This window comes from Aulonocara stuartgranti (genome assembly GCF_965226115.1).
Source record: "Aulonocara stuartgranti genome assembly, chromosome: 9".
NCBI lineage: Eukaryota > Metazoa > Chordata > Actinopteri > Cichliformes > Cichlidae > Aulonocara > Aulonocara stuartgranti.
The window spans coordinates 35,772,748-35,800,000 of NC_138960.1; the positions used below are offsets into that span (position 1 = coordinate 35,772,748).

The following is a 27,253-nucleotide window of genomic DNA, read 5'->3' on the forward strand; positions in this document are numbered from 1 at the left end:
ACACACACACTCCAGATGTTGGGGAATAAGAGACACTTAAAGAGCTGGTGAGTTACGTACATCCGAATTTTTCTCTCACACACTGAGTTCAACACAGAGGCAGCCAACTGGGCGGCCGAGCATGACAAGAACAGAGAGAGAGAGCGAAGAAAGTGAGAGCGCTCACTCCTCGCTCATAAAGCAGCGCCGCTCTCATCTGTTCAAACAGAAAACACACAGGAACAGCTGAAGGACGCTGCAGATGTGCAGTATGTGTTCTTAAAGTTGGGTGAAAATACAGTTCAGTTTAAAAACACAGACGAGCAGTAAAAGACAAATCAGCTGCTGTCACCGAACACAGAGCCAAACTCAACTTTATTACATCAGACAGAAGTCTTTATAATATGTTACACCAACCAAATGAAGGAAGTACTAAACACCATATGTTATGTTTATCTGTGGTGATTTTAATATTGACCTGTTGAATCAGAAAAAGCATAAAATGACTAAACTCTATGTACAGTTTGAGTTTACGTCCTAAAATAACCAGGCCTAGCAGGATTACACCACGTTGTGTCACCTTACGCGACAATATTTTCACTGACAACATGGAAAACAACATCGTGAGCGGATTATTAATTAATGACATCAGTGATCACCTACAGTTTTTGCAGTTTATGACACTAATTATAGAGAAATCAGCATGAAGAACACCTGAGACACAGACGTGTGAGGACAGAAGACACTATGAGTGCACTTAAGAACGATCTGTTAAATCAGCACTGGGACAATGTGTACAAAGAAGCTGATATTGATATTGCATATGGCACATTTTTAAGAATATTCCTGGAGTTGTACGATAAAAACTGTCCAACAATAAAATACAACAGGAAGCACAAATATTCAGACGGAGCATGGATCACTGAGGGTTTACAAAACGCATGTAAAAAGAAAAACACACTCTGTTCCTGAACAAAAGATGCTGAAAATAAATACAGAAAATACAAAAATAAGTTGACCAATATTATACGTGTGTGTAGAAAGGAGCATTATAGTAAAACATTGATCAACAATGAACATAATATGAAGGGAATATGGGATGTTTTAAACGGTATCATTAAAAATAATTCTGGACAACAAAGTTATCCTCAATACATTATCGACAATGGAAAACACTGCTGATGTGGTCAACAGCTGTAATCATTATTTTGTAAGTATTGGACCAAACCTGGCAGAACAAAGTCCTGAGTCACTGCCATCAGTGGACTGTAGTGAAAACCTGATCGATAGGAACTCAACGTTCCTCACAGCAGTGGAGGAAAAAGAAATGATTGACATTGTACACATGTGTAAATATACAACATCTACTGATTGTAATGATATTGACATGAAAATCGTCAAGAAGGTCATTGAAGGAATTGTAGGACCTCTAACATATATTTGCAACTTATCATTTCAGACGGGAAAAGTGCCAAACAACATGAAAATAGCTAAAGTTGTGCCGCTGTATAAAACCGGGGATAGACGCCACTTCACAAATTACAGGCCTGTTTCTTTACTACCACAATTCTCCAAAATCCTAGAAAACCTGTTTAATAAACGATTAGACAAATTCTTAGATAAATATAAATTACTCTCTGACAGTCAATATGGATTCAGATCAAAAAGATCAACATCTCTGGCATTAATCGAATCAATTGAGGAGATTACGAATGCTATAGATCAGAAACAGTATGCAGCTGGAGTATTTCTGGATCTCAAGAAAGCATTCGACACAATCAATCATGACATATTAATTAATAAACTGGAACGGTATGGGATTAGGGGGGTTGTACTGCACTGTGTGAAAAATTATTTAAGTGACAGGAAACAATTTGTGAAGCTGGGTGTCCATTCCTCATCATGCTTGGACATTGCTTGTGGTGTTCCACAAGGCTCTGTACTGGGTCCAAAATTATTTATTATTTATATAAATGATATTTGTAAGGCATCTGATATATTAAAATTAGTATTATTTGCAGATGACACAAATATTTTTTGTTCTGGGGGGAATCTAAAGGAGCTGCTGGATACAATTACTTCAGAAATGTGCAAAATTAAAAAATGGTTTAACAGGAACAAACTATCGCTAAATCTAAGTAAAACTAAAATTATTTTATTTGGGAATTCCCTTAGAAATGCACAAGTGCAGATTCATGTAGATGGTGTGGAAATTGAAAGAGTACTTGAACATAAGTTTCTTGGTGTGATTATAGATGATAAATTAAACTGGAAGTCTCATATAAATCATATACATAACAAAATTTCAAGAAGTGTTTCAATCTTGAGTAAAACACATTCTGGACCACAAACACTCCACATTATTGTTCCCTGATTGCACCGTGTTTGCATTACTGTGCAGAGGTTTACTTGTTCGCTATCATCAGTCTTTATATTACAAAGAAGGGCCGTAAGGATAATCCATCAAACTGCTGACAGAGATCATACAAATCCACTATTCTTAAAATCAACAATTCTAACATTCACAGATCTGGTTCATTTTCTCACTGCACACATTATGTATAAAGCAATAAACGACCTGCTTCCTGACAATATTCTAAAACTGTTTTCTAAAAGGGAACGGGGACACAATTTGAGGGGGAATTAAATTTAACATCCTCGTATCCGTACAACTTTAAAAAGTTTCTGCATCTCTGTGTGTGGAGTGAAGCTGTGCAACAGACTAAGTAAAGATATGAAGCAAAGTCCGAGCACGGCGCAGTTTAAACAGCGGTTTAAGGATGTGGTTTTTGCAGCGTACAGGGAGGAGGTGGAGATCTTGTCCAATATTTTCATGTGTGTGCGGGTGCACGGGTATGTTGGTGTGGGTGTATATATCTGTAGGTTGTGTATCCTTTGAGGTTACTGGGGTTACTGAAAATGTGTATATGTGTGTATGTGTAACGTATGTATGGATAGATAGAAAGACAGATACACATATAATTAATACATTTAAAAAAAAATACACGTAACATATAATGTGATTGTAAGGAGGTATTTCTGCAGTCTGTTGATTACTAGATAGTGGACAGGGGGTGGGATTAAATAAGCTCGTGCTTCTTCCTGCTGCTTTTTGAACATGAAAGTTATTCGTAGTTGTTTTTGCTCGTTTTCCTTTTGTTTTGCTTTGTTTGTTTGTGTCTTCTTAATTCTATGTTGTTGTACTTTTTCAACATGTTCAAAATAAAGATTCAATCAATCAATACGAGCAGAAGTATGTGGACACCGTTTCTCCCTGTCATCGGCTCCAACACCTCCACCACGTGCACACCTGGCACTTCCTGTTTAATGGTTTTAGACACACCTCTCAGTGTTTTAACCTGAAACTAGCACCTCCTGCATCAAGGAGCTCCTGTGACCGTGTCATGCTGAGACTCTGTCCAACATCAACGTTATGAACTTTTTGACAAACTCAGAGATTCACTTGCAAATGAATCTGGACCCAGATGCTTTCTGCTCATTTGTGTAGTAATTGCATGTGGCATGTGGAGCAAGTCCTTGAGGACCTGGAGAGCAGCAGAAATATTAGCATGATTTTAAACTCCTGTTAAACACATCCACCAGGTCAGGGGTGCGCTTAGGGTTAGATGTTACTCACATACTGACTCATAGTTTCACAGGTTCATGCACGAGCATTTGGACTGTCACAAGATTTACACGTGAGTGCTCCATACAGTGGATGGAACGTGCTCAATAAGAACCTAACCCTAAATGGGTCACAGGGAGTTGAACATGCAGCAGGTTGGGTCGGGTCAGGTTTAACGCCTCCTCGTGGATTTTACCCACACCATAATGCACACACAGCTCTCTCTCAAACTGTAACCCCTGTGTGTGTGTGTTACGTCTGCTCATATGTTGTTTTCTAAAGAGTTGGGAGTTCGCCTTGTAATCGGAAGGTTGCCGGTTCGAGCCCCGGCTTGGACAGTCTCGGTCGTTGTGTCCTTGGGCGAGACACTTCACCCGTTGCCTACTGGTGGTGGTCAGAGGGCCCGGTGGCGCCAGTGTCCGGCAGCCTCGCCTCTGTCAGTGCGCCCCAGGGTGGCTGTGGCTACGATGTAGCTGCCATCACCAGTGTGTGAATGGGTGGATGACTGGATATGTAAAGCGCTTTGGGGTCCTTAGGGACTAGTAAAGCGCTATATAAATACAGGCCATTTACCATTTCTGGTGTGTAAGTAAGAGGCAGACAGTACCGGATCTCTGGACTCTTTACTGTCAGTCACTAGACAGGTATATATGTATACAGAGAACCCTGATCTGTGTGCTGAGTGTCTGCCAGGCCGGTTCCACGATAACAGAGCCGAATGACAAAGAACAGCAGAGACCTGCTGCTAGCAACAGGCTAACTTTGCATGCTAACGTCATAGAGTTAAAAACTAATTAAAAACTTCAGTTAGCTAACTCAACCCTCTACAAGTCAGAAACAGCTGCATCTGGTGTGCTGTAAACACAGCAAAACAGAGCAGCTCGGACACATTCATGTTACAAATAACAGCTAACTTTATTAGCTGTGACAGTGACCGACCTCCAGCCAGAGCACACATGCACATGCTTCCATAATCACACAGCGCACAAACACACAGACACACACAGGCAGGAGATTAAAGCTCAAAATAAAAAAATGTATAAAAGCTGGAGTGTTGCTGCTACACATGTGTGTGAGTTTCTTAGACCTTGGCTCCTGTAACGAGTCCTAAATAAGTTCATGACAACAGAAAATGAGCTCAGAGTCTGCTGATGTCTTTACTGCAGGAATGAAGCTCTGACACAGCCCGTTAGATTTACAGCTGTCAGAGATGATGAACTCGGACAACAGCCTGCGACTGATAAAAACACTCATACAGGGTTTTTCAGCGTCGAGGACTTATCGTGCCGTTTCTGTCACTCTTTAAATTATTTTACATTTCCAGTTTGAACAAAAACAAACTCGGTCTGTAGAACGAGGAAGTCCACAGCTAGCAGACAGCAGCAGCTTTATTTCATGCAAATGATTTTCAGTTTTGTTTTACAGGAAGTCGAAGTCACAGTCAAGATTTTCTGTTTGGACATCAGCTAGCTGAAAGAAGTCACGAAACAAAAATAAAGAAATAAATTTGAGACAAAACGAGACAGAAAACAACCAAAAAGTCGCCCGTCTGAATTTAAGGCTCTGGCTCTTAGGAGGGGTGGGGCCTTTCAAATTTACACGCACCTTGGGGCCCATTGTGATTTTCTTTAAGTCATTAAGAAAATCGCCTTTCCTCCAGTGAATTTGTGCCTTTGACTGTGACGACTGATTGTTGTTCTTGTAATATTTGTCCTTACACTCCTCGATCAGGGCTGAACGGCCTCCAGTTTGAAGTAGAGATGGCACGATACCACTTTTTTATGTCCGATACCGATACCGATATCATAAATTTGGATATCTGCCGATACCGATATGAATCCGATATAGTGTTTTTTAATCAACAAAACTGTTTTTTAAATATCTTGCTGCATTTTGCAAGTCTGCAAGTTCATACTCAAGTTTAAAACAACAACTACACTAAAGCTATTCTGTTATACCTGTATACAAAAAAAATATTTCATAGTTCAGCAATACTGATCAATCTAATAAACTTAAACCTACACCATCCTCCCTATTCTGGTATTTTAGAGTACTTAGCATAAATATTAAGCAACCTAACTAATAGGGTTCCAACTCCCAGCAACAACAAAAATAAATAAATAAAAAATAGGGAACCACCCCTCACGCGCCACCTCATGATGCTTAATCGACGTAATCAACCTTAATTTGATGCAGTGTGAAAAAAAATGCACAGAAATCAATAATTTTTCAAGAAATATTAAATAGATTCAACATCTTTCTTCAACAAAATTGCAGACTGCACAGATGGTACCTTCCCAAAGGAAAAAGTACTATAGCTTACTAGGGTATATATATTAGACTTAATAGTCACTATATACAGTAATTGACTTCTATTCATTTTACATCAGATTAAAACTTTGTGTGTCAGATAATTATTTATTAAAAGCTAGACATTTTAAATGAGAATAAGAAAGAAAAGTATGTCTTTGTGCCCCCTTTTCCCTGTTCATGCCCTATCGGCCCCCCTGGCTAAACTTTGCTAGATCCGCCCCTGCACAGTTACCAGCGTCAGCTACGTAGAAAAAGATCCTGGAGTAGAAAGTAATATTAAATAAATTCTAACAACAGCTGATCAAGCTTAAACATGCTGCTGTTGTTCAGCCGCTGGTTTCCTCTTTCTGGTGCAAAGTGGACCAAAAACAAAGACGGACTCGCGACAGAAAAGCCGATCAGCTGATCGTTAGCAGTTTCACGATTGAAGTAGCAGCCGGAGAGCGAGAGGCAGTCGCTCGTTAAGCTTAACGCAGGAATGCTTTACAAACATTCAGAGATGGACTTACACACTTGCTTTACTTCTCTCGGGGATAACTTTGTCGGAGATGAAATGCCGGGTTGCTAGCGAAGCTCCACATGCTATCCAGACCACCGACAGGTCCCGCATGCCACAGCCGCTCTATCACGTGATGCATACTGCTCCGACGTGCTAACGTTCTGAGGTGAGTTACGGCGTGTTGCAAGTTTTGTGAGGTGCTTTCGTGATATTTAATGGATCGGATTACATTTTTTATTTTTCTCCGATATCCGATCCAGTCATTTAGGTCAGTATCGGACCGATACCGATACGTAATATCAGATCGGTCCATCTCTAGTTTGAAGGCACGGACGATCTGCTGAGTAATGTCCTTGAAAACAATTATTTTATCAAACCTGCGGCGCTCTGCTCTGATTTAATGTAATGGCGTTCTGTAGGAGGGTTGCTCCGCTCAGGAAGATGACATGTGATCCCAGAGCAGTGTTTGTGTCAGTTTTTGGATGGCACAGCTACAGTAAGTCCCTGGTTTCTGATGAATCACACCTGAGCCTCCCCTCTCCTCCCTTCTTCCCTCAAAACTCAAACAAACACGTCAGTCTGCGCCTCCCCCGGCGACTCCGCCACGGTCCAGATGCGTCACGTTTCCTCGAATTCAGTAAACACCACGTTCATTCGATTATTCCGCTTCCTACCAGAGGATTTCTTTTCCATTAATCAAACTGTCAACCTGCCTCTCGTCCTCCCACCGACATCAATGGCATGCTCAGCGTTTCCAAAAGGAGCGACAGATCCCGGCGTGCAGCAGGAGATATCGAGCTCCTGGGAGCTTACTTTTTTATCCTTGACATGCAGCCATATTGCAAGCAATGATCAGAGATGATTAATGTCATAAACAAGCTGGGCTGCTGCCAATAATCTCTCACTGGTGTCCCAGAACAATATCCTGCAGAGGATGCTGGAAATCACTCACCCGGCATCCAAACACTGTACACTTCATCTCCTCTGTTTTCCCTGCATACGAAGTGTGAAACGAACTGCTTCAAGCTGCACTGATCAATAGTTTTCCATCAGCAACAGACTAAAGGGCAGAAAGCCGGTGGCTCGGTGGGGTTCCAGCCTCCCGGAGCTCCAAGTTTTTCAAAACATCTTCATCCTGAGTTTCCATCTAAATTTAGAACATAGGAACCATCGTGAATGTGGCATGAACAACAGCTGCCAACGAGGAAGGAACCGCGGCGAGATGATATCATTACTGACGACTGGGTGAAGCTCAGATGGTCGTTACCTTAATGCATTAAAACTGGAAAGGTTACCATTTCCTCATTAATATTTTTTAGCAAAAGAAATGAAACTGACCTTTTATCTCACAATAACAGCTTTTTCACATTAGGGTTACCCTAACCCTAACCCCTAAACTGGATCTGTTTTTGTGCCTTGATTTAAGATAAGAGAGATAAGATAAGATTAAACTTTATTAATTCCTCGGGTGGGTTCCTCTGGGAAATTCGGTTTCCAATAGCACAGCACCGACAGAAGTTACAGAACGTGAGCAGAATATTATATATATATACACATATATAAATACAGAGACATATATAAAAAAATATACGAAAGGGATAAATAGAATAAATAGGAATAAGAATACAAGGGAATTGCACATTTCAAGTATTGAAGTCTATTGCACTGTTGACTATTAACAAAATGTATTGCACAGTGAAGTGAAGAGAAGAGGCACTACAGCTTAGTTGTTCCCGCCTCCTTTGTCCTTTGATCAGAAATCAGTGGAGGGAGAAAATCTGGGACTTCCTGTTCAGGGGCATGTGTTCTCATGTGATACGTACCTTAAACTGCAAAGTTTCTAATCAATAAAACATAATATTTATATTTTTAAAAATTTTCTCCCACGTTAAAGAACAGAGCATCTTACGTTTACGAGAGAATGCCTGAGTTTTTCTGCATTTATTCTCCACCTCGCATTTGAGCTCAGGTGATCCTCATTCATTCACCCATGACTGTGTCCATCGTCCAACAGTTGGCTGCATATCAAACAACAAGTACACCCAGTGTCTAACTTTAACCTAGTCACCAATCTCTATCAGAAACACCTGTCCCCACAGGTGAGGTCATGTGGGGACAGCAAACCAAAGAGACAAGCAGTCAGGTGAATGAATAGGTGACATTTTCCAGAAGGTTGCTTCCAGGTCAGTCGTTTCACTTGATTTCTTGAAATTTGTTGCAGGCGATTTATTATAATTGACATTCCAGCATATCATCACGACATCAACACCCCACAGTGTCACATCACATGCACATACACAGGTCATAAAATGATTCAAAAGTTTTATTTAAAAGCAAGTTCATAAACAGCTCTAAGGTGCAATAAACATATTTTGCTTTGAGAAACATTTTATAAGGTCATGATGGTGTGATCTTTCTTTGGTATTTTGTAGCGTGTTGTTTCAAACACTGACCTGAACATCTGACAAAAATCATCAGTGTCCTGTAGAGTTAGAACAGTATGACTGTAGAGTTACTGTAGAGTTACTGTAGTGTTACTATAGAGTTCTGTAGAGTTACTGTAGTGTTACTGTAGAGTTCTGTAATGTTACTGTAGAGTTACTATAGAATTATGTAGAGTTACTGTAGAGTTACTGTAGTGTTACTGTAGAGTTACTGTAGTCTTACTATAGAGTTCTGTAGAGTTACTGTAGAGTTACTGTAGTGTTACTGTAGTGTTACTGTAGAATTCTGTAGAGTTACTGAATTGTTACTGTAGAGGTCTGTAATGTTACTGTAGAGTTACTATAGAATTATGTAGAGTTACTGTAGAGTTACTGTAGTGTTACTATAGAGTTACTGTAGTCTTACTATAGAGTTATGTAGAGTTACTGTAGAGTTCTGTAGAGTTACTGTAGTGTTACTGTAGAATTCTGTAGAGTTACTGAATTGTTACTGTAGAGTTCTGTAGAGTAACTGTAGTGTTACTGTAGAATTCTGTAGAGTTACTGTAGAGTTACTGTAGTCTTACTATAGAGTTCTGTAGAGTTACTGTAGAGTTACTGTAGTGTTACTGTAGTGTTACTGTAGAATTCTGTAGAGTTACTGTAGTGTTACTGTAGAGTTCTGTAATGTTACTGTAGAGTTACTATAGAATTATGTAGAGTTACTGTAGAGTTACTGTAGTGTTACTGTAGAGTTACTGTAGTCTTACTATAGAGTTCTGTAGAGTTACTGTAGAGTTACTGTAGTGTTACTGTAGAATTCTGTAGAATTCTGTAGAGTTACTGAATTGTTACTGTAGAGTTCTGTAATGTTACTGTAGAGTTACTATAGAATTATGTAGAGTTACTGTAGAGTTACTGTAGTGTTACTGTAGAGTTACTGTAGTCTTACTATAGAGTTCTGTAGAGTTACTGTAGAGTTCTGTAGAGTTACTGTAGAGTTACTGTAGTCTTACTATAGAGTTCTGTAGAGTTCTGTAGAGTTACTGTAGTGTTACTGTAGTGTTACTGTAGAATTCTGTAGAGTTACTGAATTGTTACTGTAGAGTTACTGTAGTGTTACTGTAGAGTTACTGTAGTGTTACTATAGAGTTCTGTAGAGTTCTGTAGAGTTACTGTAGTGTTACTGTAGAATTCTGTAGAGTTACTGTAGAGTTCTGTAGAGTTACTGTAGTGTTACTGTAGTGTTACTGTAGAATTCTGTAGAGTTACTGAATTGTTACTGTAGAGTTCTGTAATGTTACTGTAGAGTTACTGTAGTGTTACTGTAGAGTTACTGTAGTGTTACTATAGAGTTCTGTAGAGTTCTGTAGAGTTACTGTAGAGTTACTGTAGTGTTACTGTAGAATTCTGTAGAGTTACTGAATTGTTACTGTAGAGTTCTGTAATGTTACTGTAGAGTTACTGTAGTGTTACTGTAGAGTTACTGTAGTGTTACTATAGAGTTATGTAGAGTTACTGTAGAGTTCTGTAGAGTTACTGTAGTGTTACTGTAGTGTTACTGTAGAGTTCTGTAGAGTTACTGTAGAGTCATAAAACACAAAGATGTTAGAAGAATCAGCTTCATATTTGTGTAAAAACACTCCGTATACAGAAATTGTTCATAAATCATTAAAAAATACATTTAAAAATGGAAATATGAACTTATCTTCAGCTGAAATCTAAATGTTTAATGATCAGTCCTTTAAAATCAAAACTAGTGATCAGGTAAAAATGATCAGTTTTTGTCTTTTCCTTTCTCTTGTTAATTATTTTTCTTTCGGCCAATCACAAGACTTCATTCTGAACCACTGCTTTTGACTCCAGCAGGGTTTCTATAACTTCATTGCTGTACGATAAGACGTCTCGCAGCACCTCTACGGTGTGCTGGCCAATCAGAGGAGGGGGTGTCGGGCCGCTTGGAGAGAAGCTGCTGAAACGAACCGCCGGACCTGAAGACAAACAAACAAAAAGAGACAGCGAATCAGAGCCGCGTGCTGTCGGAAAGGAAATGCAGATTCAATCCCACTCATTCAGTTTTTCTCATCTTTGCATTCCTTCTCTTGTTTGTCCACTGCTTTCCATGTTTCACCTGTTTGTGTTCGTGTTCCTGGTCTCACTCACACTTTGGAGAACAATTTCCTGATTTTCATCACATTTGTGGTTGCATAAAGTTCCAGCTGTTTTCAGTGGGTAACAGGTCATAAACACTAATGTAGTGTAGTGTAATTCATGGTGTGGCCAGACAATGTAAAGCTGATTATGGTGGGAGAACTAAAGTAAAATGCCCACATAGTGAAATCCCTGCAGCTGATGTGTTTACAAAAACAACTAAGCCAATTAATAATAAATCTAAAGTATATGAAGTTACTGAAATGTGTGTGTGTGTGTGTGTGTGTGTGTGTGTGTGTGTGTGTGTGTGTGTGTGTGTGTGTGTTTGGGACAGAGACTGGGTCAGTGTGAGACTTTAGTTTGTTAACTGGTAATTATGTGACAGTGCAATCAGCTCATTTACACAGTAACATGAAATTAATGCAGCCAGTTACTTTCTCTGGCAAGTAATTAAGTCATCTACACCATTACTTTTAAGGGAAGTAACTTGTAATATGTAACAGATTACTTCTTCGCTGGTTTGTGGCGATACAGTCCATGAAATAATCACATACAATCTTTCTTTTCTTTTCGTGCTTGAGGTCATGAATATGTCAGCGCTGCATTTCACAGGACAAATTTCCTGAGGTGTGTTTCTAGTAAAGAGAGCGTCACCATGGCAACCAGGAAAACAAAGATGGAAAAAAGACATGGCAGCCATTTTTCTCAACCCAACTAGCACATCGTCATGACAAAGCAACACATTTGTACCTGCTTTTATATTTAAAGTGAATACAAACTCTGAAACACACAGTGTGTGTCTGAAACACACACACAGCTTTTTGCTGTTTAACGAGCACATGTGAGGCTGCACTGATGAACTGTTGTGTTCAGAGACACCAAATAATGTTGCGGAGCGTGAATCAAAATACAAATTGTTTTCTGGTAAAACAAGACAAGGTCGTGATTATCTCACCAACTGCCATGAGACTGGGTTGACTTGTTTGGTCGCCATCTTTGGTTTAATGACATGAGAGAATTTAACCCTCAGTCTTGGCCTGCAGGCACTCTGCAGTGAAACAACAGCCCATTCTCAACAATGACAGTCACACAAATACACTCAGACTCACTCAAATCCTCCTGCTAATCAAATTGTGTTTGAAACAAAGATGGAACACAGTCAGCTGTTTTCACTTATTACACACACACACAGATAAAACTCTAATCTCAGCAGAGCAGCCTGAATGGTCTGACATACACTGAAATCTCCCATAATGCCCTGCAATCCAACCAGAAACTGTCAAAATAAAAGGTTAACCTGAGAAATTCTCAAAAATACAACATTCATTTATCAGCCGTGTCATTTCCTGTTCTTTCTGAGGCGCAGGTTAAACTTCCTGAGGAAACACCGGGGCTGATGGGAACTGTGGCACTGTGGGATCAATGACAATGATCGATAGGTTTTACAGGCTGCATTTAATCCTGGATGAAGTTTTTTCTAACGCTCCTTCCTGTTTACATCCTGCCTGCTGCTGTAGTTTATGATGCGTTCAAAGAAACGTCGTATTTTTAAAATGTATTTATTTCTAATGTGAAGCCCCTCCCCTTCCTGCTGAGGGTTTCCTCCTCTTGTTAATAAACTAATAACTGACATCACATCCTGCCTTATCTCTGGGATCTGTGCCCAAGACCTCGCGACATGTTTTTCCAAACTGGGTTTAAAAGTGAACGTCCAGCACGTTCATGGATGCAGTGCAGGAGGACATGCAGAGGCTGGTGTGGCAAGAGGGCTGGGGCAGGAGGAGATGGAGGCGGATGACTTCTGAAAGGAGCAGAAAGAGGAAGAAGATCGGCTGTGTCTTCTCTAAAATCTAACTTGCATGTTATTTATGATGCTGAGCCTCGTGTGCTCTTTCCACTCTGAGCTGTGAGTGGGGATTTCTTCTCTTCGATTAAGTTACATTATCGCCTCGGTAGTTCCCACAGCACATGTGGTGTGGGATGTGGTAAACCCACAATGCTTTTCCAGGCTGTACAACCTGCATTCACTATTTCACACACACACACTCAGTGCTACAGGTCTGCACAGAGCCCAAAGGATGCTGAAGGACCTCAGTCACATCCTGTTCTCTAACCACCTGCTGCCGTACGTCACACCTCACAGCAGCTTGTCTGCTCACTGAGACACTGTGGACTCGTCCTGCACACGTCACAACTTCTCACAACCAAGATATACAGACTCGTGTGTTTATGGGTCAGTAATAAGAACTAAACCACCATGAGCCCGGAGCTCTCTGCTCTGAGCATCCCCACACTCATCTAATCAGACCCCACACTGACCCACTCCACCCAGGATGTGAACTCATTCTCGTCCTCCTCTCTGATGAGGTTATCGTTCCCTGTGGGACGTCTGTCTCATGGAGAATGTGGGAGGAGCAGAGACAGTTTAAGCCTCACAGCATGGACGCAGGCCGAAGCCATCAATCACCGATCAGTCAGAGAAACGAGCTCCTGCAGGTTTCTGATGGAGATCAATGAGCGAGAAAAGAAGGAGAAAACTACAACATGTACTCAAAGTACTACAATACGAGGAGAATGCACATTACATAAGGAGCTGAGAGCATCAGGGATGGAACTGTGGTGGAGTTTACGTCTATATGGACTGTAATGTTCTCTTTATGATCTGCTGTTGTGTACGTTTGTGTCTGTGCAGAATAACGTGTTTGTGTTGCTGTGAACCTCGGGTGTTTCACTCAAATTACAACAACAATAATCACACAATGGTTGATTAAAGCTCCGCCCCTATTGTTGTGGCCGAGCGTGTGACGCAATCACTGATTTTGGTAAAGACCACCGACAGTTACGACTCGGCGTAGGAGAACACCATCACAGAGCAGAGCAGGCATCAGTAACAAAAGAAGGAGCTGGGTGGAGGTGGGCTGCAAAGCAGCTTGCAGATGAGCAGCAAACATTAGCTATATGTGAATGAGTACACGTGTCACACTGATGCAGGTGTGTGTGTGTCTGTGTGTGTGTGTGTGTGTGTGTGTGTGTGTGTGTGTGTGTGTGTCTGTGTGTGTGTGTGTGTCACCTGGAACATCAAATTAACCATGTTCTTATAATAGGGAAGGGACCAGCAACCATCTGTGAGTCATTCTGATTTCATATAAGATTATTTTTTGAATTCAGCTTCCTGTTTCATTTCATTTCTTTCTGTTAAATTAGTTTTAAAGAAATAATGAAGGCAGGAAGTGAGCGAGGAGGAAAAGGAAACATTTCATTTTGGGAAACTCACAACAATCAGCTGTTTTTTTTAAAGAACAGCACTAATGAGCCAAACTCTCACATTGTGTGTGTGTGTGAGGCCACTCGTGCAAGATGACATAAGTGTATGTGTATCTGCCCGCGTAGTGTCATGTTTGACTGTGTGTGTGTTCAGGGTGTCAGGGCAAATAATTATGGAATAAGATTATGTAATCCTGTTATTCACTGATTGCATTCTTTTGCATTTCTGTGCTAAAACCGAAGAGGAGAAATAATCAAACCACTGAGGCGGAAAAAGATTGACAGTTTTCTTTGTGTCTGTGGTCAGTGAGGTTTGTGGTAAGAAATTATATAGAAGTATTACTTCTAATGGTGTTTATACACATTATAACGATCAGTGTTAATAAACGGTAAATATTACCTCTTTTAACTGTTTAGTTTATGTTTATCAACTAATGATGTTATAATTTGTGTTTATATAATCACATAATATAATAAGTTAACTTGTGAATTATACATGGTATCACTCTGTATCATAGTTAATAGAGATAACAACTGAAAAAGGACACAAACCAGATCCTGATCACATAGGACTTTAAAAAACAAACAAAAGGTTTTTTTTTTGTTTTTTACATTTTTAGAAACAGGTTTTTTAGAATTTGGTTGCTTGGTTACAAATGATCTTGGTATCCTTGGTTACAGATGGTCGTGGTTGCTTAGTTACAGATGTTCGTGGTTTCTTAGTTACAGATGGCTGTGGATAACGACTTGCTAGAGATGATTGTATTTGATTAGTTAGAGGTTCTCATGATTGATTACTTACAGGTGGTTCTAGTTCATTAGCTAGAGGTGGTTATATTTAATTAGTTAATTAACTACAGGTGGTCATGGTTGCTTAGTAACACGTAGTTGTGTTTGCTTAGTTACAGGTGTACCTGGTTGCTTAGTTACAGGCGGACATGGTTAATTAGTTAGAGATAGTTGTCTTTGATTAGTTAGAGGTGTTCATGCTTAATTAGTTACAGGTTGTCATGGTTGCCTAGTAACACGTAGTTGTGGTTGCTTAGTTACAGGTGGTTGTCTTTGATTAGTTAGAGGTGTTCATAGTTAATTAGTTACAGGTTGTCATGGTTGCCTAGTAACACGTAGTTGTGGTTGCTTAGTTACAGGTGTTGCTGGTTGCTTAGTTACAGGTGGTTGTGGTGGTTACTGGGACTGTCAGGGCAGGTGGGCCGTCCTCAGGTTTGTGTTTAGCGCTGCCTGCAGGTTGCATTGGCTCTAGCTTGAATAGCTTGGTTTGTGTCCTGCTTTTATTCGCTGCCTCCATCACGTTTCAGTCTGTTACTGTTTGTTCTGAGCTATTTCCTGGCTCTGAAACAGCACACGCACACACACATGAATACACACTCACAAACAGAGGAGTGCCATCAACAGGTCGGCCAATGAATGTTCTGAGCAGCACGTTTTCACGCCCAATTAACCTCCGAGGCACAGACAACACACACACCACACAAATGTGCACACACACACACACACACACACTTGTGTCTGGTGTTGTTTACTAAACAGAGATGCACAAAAGAGGAAAGTGCAGAGCAAAGAAAAGGATATTGTTAGGGCTGTGAATGGGCTGACACACAAACGCACACACACACAGATTCCTCTCACGTTATGGTTTGGTGTAAATCACATGAGGGAACAGGATCACAGAGCACACGGAGGCAGTGAGACATCATGTTACATGTTAGCAGGATGTGTGTGTGCACATGTGTTGGTCATGTTGTGGGCACATAAATCTGTTTGCAGTCACACTGCGAGGACTCGGCCACAAAGTCAGGACGGTGATTTTCAGTTTAAGGTTCAGTTTGCAGGAAACACACAAACCTAAATCTCTGTGAGCATTATTCATGTGATTGTGATTGGCTGGCTGTGGCTCAGGTGGAAGAGCGGGTCACCTATTAATCGGAGGGTCAGTGGATAGATCCCTCACGAATCTGGTCCACATGCTGAGGTATCCGTGGGAAGACAATGAACGTCAGGTCATAATGCTTCCATCTGTGTGTTTAGGCACAGATTAAAGCTGTGTAACTGTGACTGGGTGAGTGAAGCATGTAGTAGAGCTCTGCTCTGTGAGTTCACTGAGCCCATCAGGTCTCCGTCTTTGCAGGAAACACAGTTTAAGTGCATCTGCAGTGAGCCGAACCTTCCTGAACATTTCTGGTTTCAATCGAAAGGTTTAAAAAGAACCTGAGGGAATCCATCACTGATATACATGTGACAAACATGTTTATCTAATGAGTACTGATTACATTATCGTCCCAGCTCACATGTATCCGCCTCTTCAGTCTGATTTCATTGGCCAAGCTTGTCTTCAGTTCCCAAACTCAATAATGATTAACATTAGCAGCACATTAGCACAGTGAGGCTGGAAGATAAACGCTAACTTGTTTCCCCTCACGTTAACTTTCATTGAGGGTCCCTGATGGGCAGCGACAAACACGTCAGGGCAGAAAAAGATGCTGAAAATGGACCAAACATCAGTCAGGAGAACACCTGACAGCATCCATCCCCAGCACGAGTACAGTCATTAACATGCTGCTGCACGTTTGGAGTCCTGGCTATGAAGCCTCATGCACCCATGCTAACCTTTGTCAGCCTCAGAGTCATTCTTTTCTAACATGTTCAAATATTTGGTGTCTGTCAAACCGCTGGGCTGTCGTTGCATCGTAGCGTTTTAAAAACAGAGCATTGAATTGAATACTGGTAATAAAAGCCCAGAGAGGCCGACAGTCATCACTCACTATTTTTAGGGGCTTGTTCAGATTAAACAGAACAAGATGCAAAGAATTAAAACACAACCACATGCTGTATGGCTGTAGAGCAGCCGGCTCGAGCCCATAGATGCGCTTCACAGGGAGAAGACCCTGATCAGGCACTGTTTTGGATTTCTGTCTTAGACTCTCCGCATTTTTCCATCTTTCCTCGTTAGCTCATTTTACTGAACCACAGCCCCCCCAGTGTGGATCTGGTCTTTGGCTGCTCGGATTCAAATACCTGCCCTGTTATTAACAGCACCCCATGATGGACGGCTCTGTTCGTGGGAAGATAATCACTCGTTCTTTCAGTATGTTTCTGGAACCATCCTGATGTTATTGAGCGGGCAGTGCTGGCTGTTTCCTCAGCTGGTGGAATGTCAGTTGTGACACCAGAGGACACAGCACTGGAGACCACAGCCACACCACAATAACTCCAACGGCATGAAATGGAGCAGCAGCCTCGCTGTGTTTGAGACGTTTGCTTTGAAGGGACGTTTTCCCCCGATGTCACCACCAGCTACAAATCTGAACCAAGTGTGCCGACGGACCTGCGACTGACACCAACCCTCTGAGTCCAGGATAGGACCGTATAAGGATCCATACAAGTACTATAACACACACGCTGTGACCTGCCTCTGGTCATTATGAATGTCTTCCTGCTCGGCTGGCCAGACGCACACACACACACACACACACACACAGGTTAGAAGACAGATTAGACAGTAAATACATTTTGGTGGACAAACAGCTTCCTCTTAGTGGAAACATGCTGAGATCCATCAAAGCAGGAGAGTCCCTGTGGACGAGTGTGTGTCTGTGTGTCAGATGAACACAATCCTGTGGTTTTAATGGGAAATATTTGTTTGTGTTCTTGGAAAATGTCATTTACCAAACTGGTGTCAAAAACTGAAGGAGAAGGGTTACAGTGAGGACAGCGTGTGTGTGTGTGTGTGTGTGTGTGCGTGTGTGCGTGTGTGTGTGTGTGTGTGTGCGTGTGTGTGTGTGTCTGTGTGTGTGTGTGTGTGTGTGTGTGTCTGTGTGTGTGTGTGTGTGTGTGTGTGTGTGTGTGTGTGTGTGCGTGCTGACCGACGACGGCGATGCGTCCTGCTGTTGGATGGTTCATCTCCTGTACGAGGCGATTGTGTTTCACCTGTGAAAACAACACAGTTACAAACATCAGACACTGACCCGTGCTGTGTGCAGGAGGGGCTGCATGTCATTGTGTTTTATTGTATATGTCTCATGAGATAAATGTGGAGCAAACATTAACTCGGGGGTTAAAAATGAAGCTGCAGTTCCCCTGACGTCCAGCAGAGGCAGCAGTGAGTCAGTCCCATAGACTCCCATGTTAAAAGTTCACAGCCTGCTTTGGTCTGTAGAGGTCATTTTCCCCTTCACAGTAAAGTTCAGGTAAATTCTGACCCACTGTAAGAATCAAACGTCAACAAACGTCTGAACTTGTCAGGATCCTGGATCTGCTGACCCAGTGTCTGGAGTCACTTGTGTCTCAGGGTTTTTGTATTATGATGCATGTTCTAAGTTGTCTTTGTTGCCTCAGTTTATTCTATAGTCTTGTATCTAAGTCTCTTGTATTCTGTTTAGTTTTCTAAGTGTTTAGTAGCTGCCCTCTGTGCCTCCTTTATGTTGGTCTCTGTGTTTCCCCTAGTTAGTCCGCATCAGTGTTACATTTCCTGTTTTACTTTGAAGGTCTGTGTCCTACATGAATATATTGAGTTTGCTTCCCTTTGGTCTGGTTATGTCTGATTTCTCCCAGCTGCTGTGTGTTACTCTCTCCCTGTGGTTTCTTGAACTTAGATTTCCCAGTGTGGTTTGGTTTTGTATGAATCTTCCTTGCCAGCCAATAAAGCTGAGAGCCTGCATTTTGGGTCCAGCTTCTGCTTGCCACACAGCCCAGAACTGCAGCTTTCCTCAGAATGTTTAAAGAACATTTCTGACATCAATAATGGATCATTAATCCTTGATTAAAGTTGGAGCCAGCAGGGAGAGAATTTAGTCTTATAAAACTCATTTTTGTGGAGAAATATTTATTACCACCACATCCTGTTTCACCTGAACACATAACAGGCGTAATGTCCTGGCACTGTTGGGATTTATTACACAGCTGTTAAACACCATCATCACTTCTTTATCACACACAAGTCTTCGTGACAACCACTGACAATTATAAACAGTAATTCAATCTTAACAAACACTTACAATTAGTCTGCATTCAAAGCACAGACTGCACACACATTATTATGTCCGGACCTCTCACTCTGCTTTAATCTCAGTGAGTCTAATCTCATCCAGCTCAGAATAAATGGATTCTAACTCCTTACTGTTAGATTATTTTCTCACAGCCCCAACAGAGGACTTATTATTATTAGACATCAGAAGACATAGCATACAGATGACACCCAGCTCTATCTGTCCATGAAGCCAGATAACACACACCAATGAGTTAAACTGCAGGAATGTCTTAAAGACATAAAGACCTGGATGGCCGCTAACTTTCTGCTTCTTAATTCAGATCAAACTGAGGTTATTGTACTCGGCCCTGAAAAGCTTAGAAATATGGTATCTAACCAGATTCTTACTCTGGATGGCATTACCTTGGCCTCCAGTAACACTGTGAGGAACCTTGGAGTCATGTTTGACCAGGACATGTCCTTCAACGCACATATTAAACAAATATGTAAGACTGCTTTCTTCCATTTGTGCAACATCTCTAAAGTTAGAAATATCCTGTCTCAGAGTGACGCTGAAAAACTAGTTCATGCATTTATTACTTCCAGGCTGGACGACTGTAATTCATTATTATCAGGATGTCCTAAAAACTCCCTGAAAAGCCTGACAGGGACTAGACCTTCTCCATGATCTGAAGTCCATTTGAACAGCTCCACTGTACAAAAAACTGTCATCAAAGTTCAGGCTAAAAGGATAACGTTTACTCAAAAGTTAAAACTTGTCAAATGTGACCCACACAGGATGTTAAACTTGACTAAATCTTAAAGGCGCATACACAGACACCCCGTCGGGGCTGAAAGGTCACTGATTCTGATCCATCGGCTGCTCCTTGCTTTGTGTTTACGTCTTCGTGCAGAAGCCGTGTTCCTGCTCTCATTTACTGTTTTAGCTGTTTGGTGGTTGTTGAAATTTTGTGAGGTTTAATCTGAGATTCTGGCGTTTGGGGCAAAATAAATTAATATTTAAAAATCGATGCAGGATTTAATCAATCGATATCACGTTATCCAAGCTAGAATCAATTTTAATCAATAAATCGATAATCAAAACCCAGCCCTAGTTTAATGACATCATGTGACCAACAACATGGCTGCCCTACTGCACACACATTTATCAACATTCAGACATCCTGTACATTTTGTTTTTGACATTGTTGTACAGGGTAGCCAACTTCTAAATGGCCACCATGGTCACCACCCATCTTGAGGAGTTTCCCCCTCACATATACTAATGTGCCACAAACAGGACTTTAGTATCACCAACCATTCCCATGTTATTACGGTGTATCCATAGAAATGGCCCACCCTGTAGATTAAAACTCAGAGTGTGAATCTGCAGAGTTTCTGTGTGAGGAAGGAAACCTGCAGAAACACGGTGCAGTCAGGGCGATGATGAGGTGAGGCCTCCTGTCCCTCCACCTGCATGTACAACGTGTAGAAATGTGGACACACTTCGACTGACGCATTAGGGGTTCAGCCGTGGAGAGATTAAAAAAAAGACTGAACCTGGGTGAAAGGTTAACCTTTAGCGCCCACACACCGTCTGCCTTTCTTTTTAAAGAGCACATCTCATTGATATTTCATTGTGATCAATTATGTGTACTTTCCAGTGCACCCTTAACGACCTTCATCACCTCTATGAACCGAGGCTGTTTCAGGGGCCTTGCATCCTTTCCATTAGATTTCCATGTTTCCATCAGGGTGCAGACCCTGATTTCTTCCATTGGCTTTTATTTTTTAAACTCATCTGTAATGCTGAATAAATTGGGTCTTCGTGTTTCACAGCAGAACATAGAAAACATGTAAAGTCTTTAAAATGAGAAACTGTACCATGTTAGGAAACACATGAGCTCATTTTGAGTTTGAATAAAGTTGGGACAGGAAGTAGCTGATCAGCTGTCAGCAGCTCGGTCACATGGGTCAAACTCAAAATCAGCTCATATCTGTTAAACATTTCACAGTTTCTACCTTTAATGTGTTTTTGTTGTACTGGGAATAAATATGGATTCATGTCGTCTATTTACAACTTGTCTAATAACCCTGACAGGCACTGTGCCTCGCCTCAGCCCACTGCAGAGCACATCCATCAGGTGTTACCTCGACCTGTCGCAGCAGGATGTCACACTGACACAGGCACGAAAATGGATCAGAGAAAATCCAGCGCGCAGCGGAAAGAAAGGAAAGTTTCTCAAATGAAAGTGAAAGTGAAGCTCTCGGCTGTCAGACTCTCTGTGTTGTCCCGACCTGCATTCGGGGCTCACTGACCTGGAAGTCCCGGCAGAGCAGGCAGACGAATCTTTTATCAGGGAGCTAAAAAAAGGAACAGGACAGACTGACGAACATCGGTGAATGTGGCAGAAAGTCTAAATGATTTCCCGTGGAAGAGGAAGAGGACGAGGAAGAATGTAAATGTGCTCTCAGGCCTGAGCCGTCACATCAGGAACACCAACCCTGATTTCACTGGGCTCAGCAAATCGCACCATTCATCCTTCATTTAAAATTTCACTTCATCCAAAAGAGAAATGAGAGTCTGTGTGTGTCTGTGTGGTGTTAGTGTGTGACGTCAGATCTGATCGGAGCCTGGGCTCTCAGATTTATTGGAGATGAATAGAAACTTCAGTAAGTGGGAGCAAAGCGTAACCTACACTGCTACAACTACAGGTCACATCTATAGCAGTGTAGGTTACTGCTATAACTACAGGTCACATCTATAGCGGTGTAGGTTACTGCTACAACTACAGGTCACATCTATAGCAGTGTAGGTTACTGCTACAACTACAGGTCACATCTATAGCAGTGTAGGTTACTGCTACAACTACAGGTCACATCTATAGCAGTGTAGGTTACTGCTACAACTACAGGTCACATCTATAGCAGTGTAGGTTACTGCTACAACAACAGGTCACATCTATAGCAGTGTAGGTTACTGCTACAACTACAGGTCACATCTATAGCAGTGTAGGTTACTGCTACAACTACAGGTCACATCTATAGCAGTGTAGGTTACTGCTACAACAACAGGTCACATCTATAGCAGTGTAGGTTACTGCTATAACTACAGGTCACATCTATAGCAGTGTAGGTTACTGCTATAACTACAGGTCACATCTATAGCGGTGTAGGTTACTGCTATAACTACAGGTCACATCTATAGCAGTGTAGTTTACTGCTAAAACTACAGGTCACATCTATAGCAGTGTAGTTTACTGCTACAACTACAGGTCACATCTATAGCAGTGTAGGTTACTGCTATAACTACAGGTCACATCTATAGCAGTGTAGGTTACTGCTATAACTACAGGTCACATCTATAGCAGTGTAGTTTACTGCTACAACTACAGGTCACATCTATAGCAGTGTAGTTTACTGCTACAACTACAGGTCACATCTATAGCAGTGTAGTTTACTGCTACAACTACAGGTCACATCTATAGCAGTGTAGTTTACTGCTACAACTACAGGTCACATCTATAGCAGTGTAGGTTACTGCTATAACTACAGGTCACATCTATAGCAGTGTAGGTTACTGCTATAACTACAGGTCACATCTATAGCAGTGTAGTTTACTGCTACAACTACAGGTCACATCTATAGCAGTGTAGTTTACTGCTACAACTACAGGTCACATCTATAGCAGTGTAGTTTACTGCTATAACTACAGGTCACATCTATAGCAGTGTAGTTTACTGCTATAACTACAGGTCACATCTATAGCAGTGTAGGTTACTGCTACAACTACAGGTCACATCTATAGCAGTGTAGTTTACTGCTACAACTACAGGTCACATCTATGCAGTGTAGGTTACTGCTATAACTACAGGTCACATCTATAGCAGTGTAGTTTACTGCTAAAACTACAGGTCACATCTATAGCAGTGTAGTTTACTGCTACAACTACAGGTCACATCTATAGCAGTGTAGTTTACTGCTATAACTACAGGTCACATCTATAGCAGTGTAGGTTACTGCTATAACTACAGGTCACATCTATAGCAGTGTAGGTTACTGCTATAACTACAGGTCACATCTATAGCAGTGTAGTTTACTGCTACAACTACAGGTCACATCTATAGCAGTGTAGTTTACTGCTACAACTACAGGTCACATCTATAGCAGTGTAGTTTACTGCTACAACTACAGGTCACATCTATAGCAGTGTAGTTTACTGCTATAACTACAGGTCACATCTATAGCAGTGTAGTTTACTGCTATAACTACAGGTCACATCTATAGCAGTGTAGTTTACTGCTACAACTACAGGTCACATCTATAGCAGTGTAGTTTACTGCTACAACTACAGGTCACATCTATAGCAGTGTAGTTTACTGCTACAACTACAGGTCACATCTATAGCAGTGTAGTTTACTGCTACAACTACAGGTCACATCTATAGCAGTGTAGTTTACTGCTACAACTACAGGTCACATCTATAGCAGTGTAGTTTACTGCTACAACTACAGGTCACATCTATAGCAGTGTAGTTTACTGCTATAACTACAGGTCACATCTATAGCAGTGTAGTTTACTGCTACAACTACAGGTCACATCTATGCAGTGTAGTTTACTGCTACAACTACAGGTCACATCTATAGCAGTGTAGTTTACTGCTACAACTACAGGTCACATCTATAGCAGTGTAGTTTACTGCTATAACTACAGGTCACATCTATAGCAGTGTAGTTTACTGCTACAACTACAGGTCACATCTATGCAGTGTAGTTTACTGCTACAACTACAGGTCACATCTATGCAGTGTAGGTTACTGCTATAACTACAGGTCACATCTATAGCAGTGTAGTTTACTGCTACAACTACAGGTCACATCTATAGCAGTGTAGGTTACTGCTACAACTACAGGTCACATCTATGCAGTGTAGGTTACTGCTATAACTACAGGTCACATCTATGTAGTGTAGGTTACTGCTACAACTACAGGTCACATCTATAGCAGTGTAGTTTACTGCTACAACTACAGGTCACATCTATAGCAGTGTAGTTTACTGCTATAACTACAGGTCACATCTATAGCAGTGTAGTTTACTGCTACAACTACAGGTCACATCTATAGCGGTGTAGGTTACTGCTATAACTACAGGTCACATCTATAGCAGTGTAGTTTACTGCTACAACTACAGGTCACATCTATGCAGTGTAGTTTACTGCTACAACTACAGGTCACATCTATGCAGTGTAGGTTACTGCTATAACTACAGGTCACATCTATAGCAGTGTAGTTTACTGCTACAACTACAGGTCACATCTATAGCAGTGTAGGTTACTGCTACAACTACAAGTCACATCTATGCAGTGTAGGTTACTGCTATAACTACAGGTCACATCTATGTAGTGTAGGTTACTGCTACAACTACAGGTCACATCTATAGCAGTGTAGGTTACTGCTATAACTACAGGTCACATCTATAGCAGTGTAGTTTACTGCTACAACTACAGGTCACATCTATGCAGTGTAGGTTACTGCTATAACTACAGGTCACATCTATAGCAGTGTAGGTTACTGCTATAACTACAGGTCACATCTATAGCAGTGTAGTTTACTGCTACAACTACAGGTCACATCTATAGCAGTGTAGTTTACTGCTACAACTACAGGTCACATCTATAGCAGTGTAGGTTACTGCTATAACTACAGGTCACATCTATAGCAGTGTAGTTTACTGCTACAACTACAGGTCACATCTATAGCAGTGTAGTTTACTGCTACAACTACAGGTCACATCTATAGCAGTGTAGTTTACTGCTACAACTACAGGTCACATCTATGCAGTGTAGTTTACTGCTACAACTACAGGTCACATCTATAGCAGTGTAGTTTACTGCTACAACTACAGGTCACATCTATAGCAGTGTAGGTTACTGCTACAACTACAGGTCACATCTATGCAGTGTAGGTTACTGCTATAACTACAGGTCACATCTATAGCATCTATCTATAGCCTAAACTCCGCTGCAGGTCCATATATCAAACGATCACTATGGCATTACTGAGAGTTGAAAAACTGTCTAAAGTCTTTCATCTTTAATAACATGATCAGCGTTCTGCTCTACCAGGTGTAACAATTGAGTTTAACATCCAGGCATCCATGACAACGGACATTTTTGACATTTAACGGAGTTAGAAGTTAGCAGGAAGTTAGCTTGCTAGCTTCTATCTAAATACAATATAGCATGTCCTGACTGCGGGGTTTTGGAAACAAATTAAAACGTACAGCTCTGTTATCACTTCCAACATAAATGAAGACAGAAAACTAAACAGCAGTGACGTTTGTAGGGTTACTGAAGTTTGGCTAGCTGGTATATAATGATGTGCTACGTGACCGCTAGCGACACAGCTATGTTAGCATAATATGAACAAGCTAACTTTTTTTCCACTCGATAAAAGTTAACATGAGTGTTTTCGGTGGTCAGGAACAAATGTAATCGCATGGCAGGATGCTGTAAACGGACCAAACTTCAGCCAGGAGAACAACTGAGATAATGCAGCCACAATACGAGGTTAGTCATTCATATACTGCTGCATGGGCTGGGCTGTAGTTACATCCTAAGGTTTTAAAAACTGAGCTTAAATAAATGATTAGCGGTAATAAAAGCCGAGGGAGGTCAACAGTGATCACTGACTGTTTTAGGAGCTTTTTGAGATTAAATATAAGAAAATACATAACATTAAACATGTTAACAACACAAAAGCCATATTAAACGCAGACTACTTTAGGCCCGGAAGTAGGGCTGCTCGATTATGGCAAAAATGATAATCACGATTATTTTCACTGAAATTGAGATCAAGATTATTTGACGATATTTATTTAACCCTTTAAGACCTACTATAGAACCAAGTCCACCAGAGCTTATATATTTTTTTTTACATGCTGTAGTGCCATTTGTGGGAGCATTTCAAGTTGCTATACATCAATACAACTGTTATAGCCCATATTTTAATAATATGTATGCATTAAGTGCATAGTAATTACATAAATTGCAAAAAAGTGCAATAAACTACAAAAAAAATTGAAAATCGCTTTTGTTTTGTTTACATATATTTCTACTTGGAGAAATTTAAGAGGCTTATCCCTCAAAACTTTAAATACAATAAAGTTGCAAAAAATAGTTTACAACAACAGGAAATTTATTTTGATTGTCTTCATAGTTTTATTTTGGAGATACAGCAATTTTTATATACTGCAGGAAAAACAAAAAGCAATCCTATGATGCAAATTTGCAAAGAAAACAGCATGTGCATCATTTTACTGTGGGAAGTGTTACGAACAGCTGATCGGATCGGCAAAGCGTGTTTCTGGAATATTATGTTTTTGTTCCTGCAAGCGCTTTTTATGCAATTTTTGCAAAGCTATATGTGGAACGAAACCGTGACCGAGGACAAGCTGATGGCATCAGATGTAAGTACAACTCCTCCGGTTTCATATGCAAAACAAATTATTGCGCTAGCTTACACGGTTCAGGTTCTACAGGGATTTAAAAATAGTTACGCAAAACGGAGCGTGCTGCTCTGACCGGCTTTAAAGGGTTAACAATGACTTTAAAAAAATAATATAAAATAGTGTGCAACACCACTGAAGTTTTTTTTTTTAAACTCTCTTTTCAACCAACGGCAGTCACTCTCCAAATAACTTCTGCTTAGCTTTCCGAGCTTCCCTCGGGTCCTCTTAATCAGCGGTCTCCAACCTTTTTTGCGCCACGGACCGGTTTATGCCCGACAATATTTTCACGGAACGGCCTTTAAGGTGTCGCGGATAAATTAGGGAGGGGCTAATAATCGGCTCAGTCATTTTTAATGATCGTTGAAAGCCCAGATCGTAATCGTGATTAAAATTCGATTAATTGAGCAGCCCTACATGGAAGTAGGATTCGTCGCGTCATCACTGAACAACCGGATAACTACAGGTCACATCTATAGCAGTGTAGGTTACTGCTATAACTACAGGTCA

At 41.0% G+C, this 27,253-nt stretch overlaps 3 protein-coding genes across 10 annotated transcripts in view; 1 reads left to right on the forward strand and 2 right to left on the reverse strand.

Annotated features, from left to right (window-relative positions):
- LOC309714406 (gamma-crystallin N-B) overlaps positions 1-6,651 on the reverse strand; it is a 156,953-nt gene extending 150,302 nt beyond the window's left edge. The window contains exon 1 of the mRNA XM_082546861.1: positions 6,427-6,651. The gene's annotated coding sequence lies outside the window, so the exon portion shown is untranslated. The remainder of the gene's footprint in view (positions 1-6,426) is intronic.
- LOC309714368 (NACHT, LRR and PYD domains-containing protein 12-like) overlaps positions 1-27,253 on the forward strand; it is a 253,157-nt gene that overhangs the window by 118,969 nt on the left and 106,935 nt on the right. The gene's annotated exons all lie outside the window — the stretch shown is intronic.
- The window catches only part of sugct (succinyl-CoA:glutarate-CoA transferase), a 76,539-nt gene continuing 58,007 nt past the window's right edge, over positions 8,722-27,253 (reverse strand). For 2 of the 8 annotated variants that reach the window (XM_082546826.1, XM_082546828.1), the window contains exons 13-14: positions 18,136-18,199; positions 8,722-10,830 (exon numbers count right to left, since the gene is read on the reverse strand). In XM_082546826.1, the coding sequence (XP_082402952.1) occupies positions 10,667-10,830; positions 18,136-18,199 (228 nt within the window). In that variant the 3' untranslated portion in view covers positions 8,722-10,666. The remainder of the gene's footprint in view (positions 10,831-18,135; positions 18,200-27,253) is intronic. The other 6 variants (XR_014278916.1, XR_014278917.1, XR_014278918.1 and 3 more) reach the window with 6 other exon arrangements.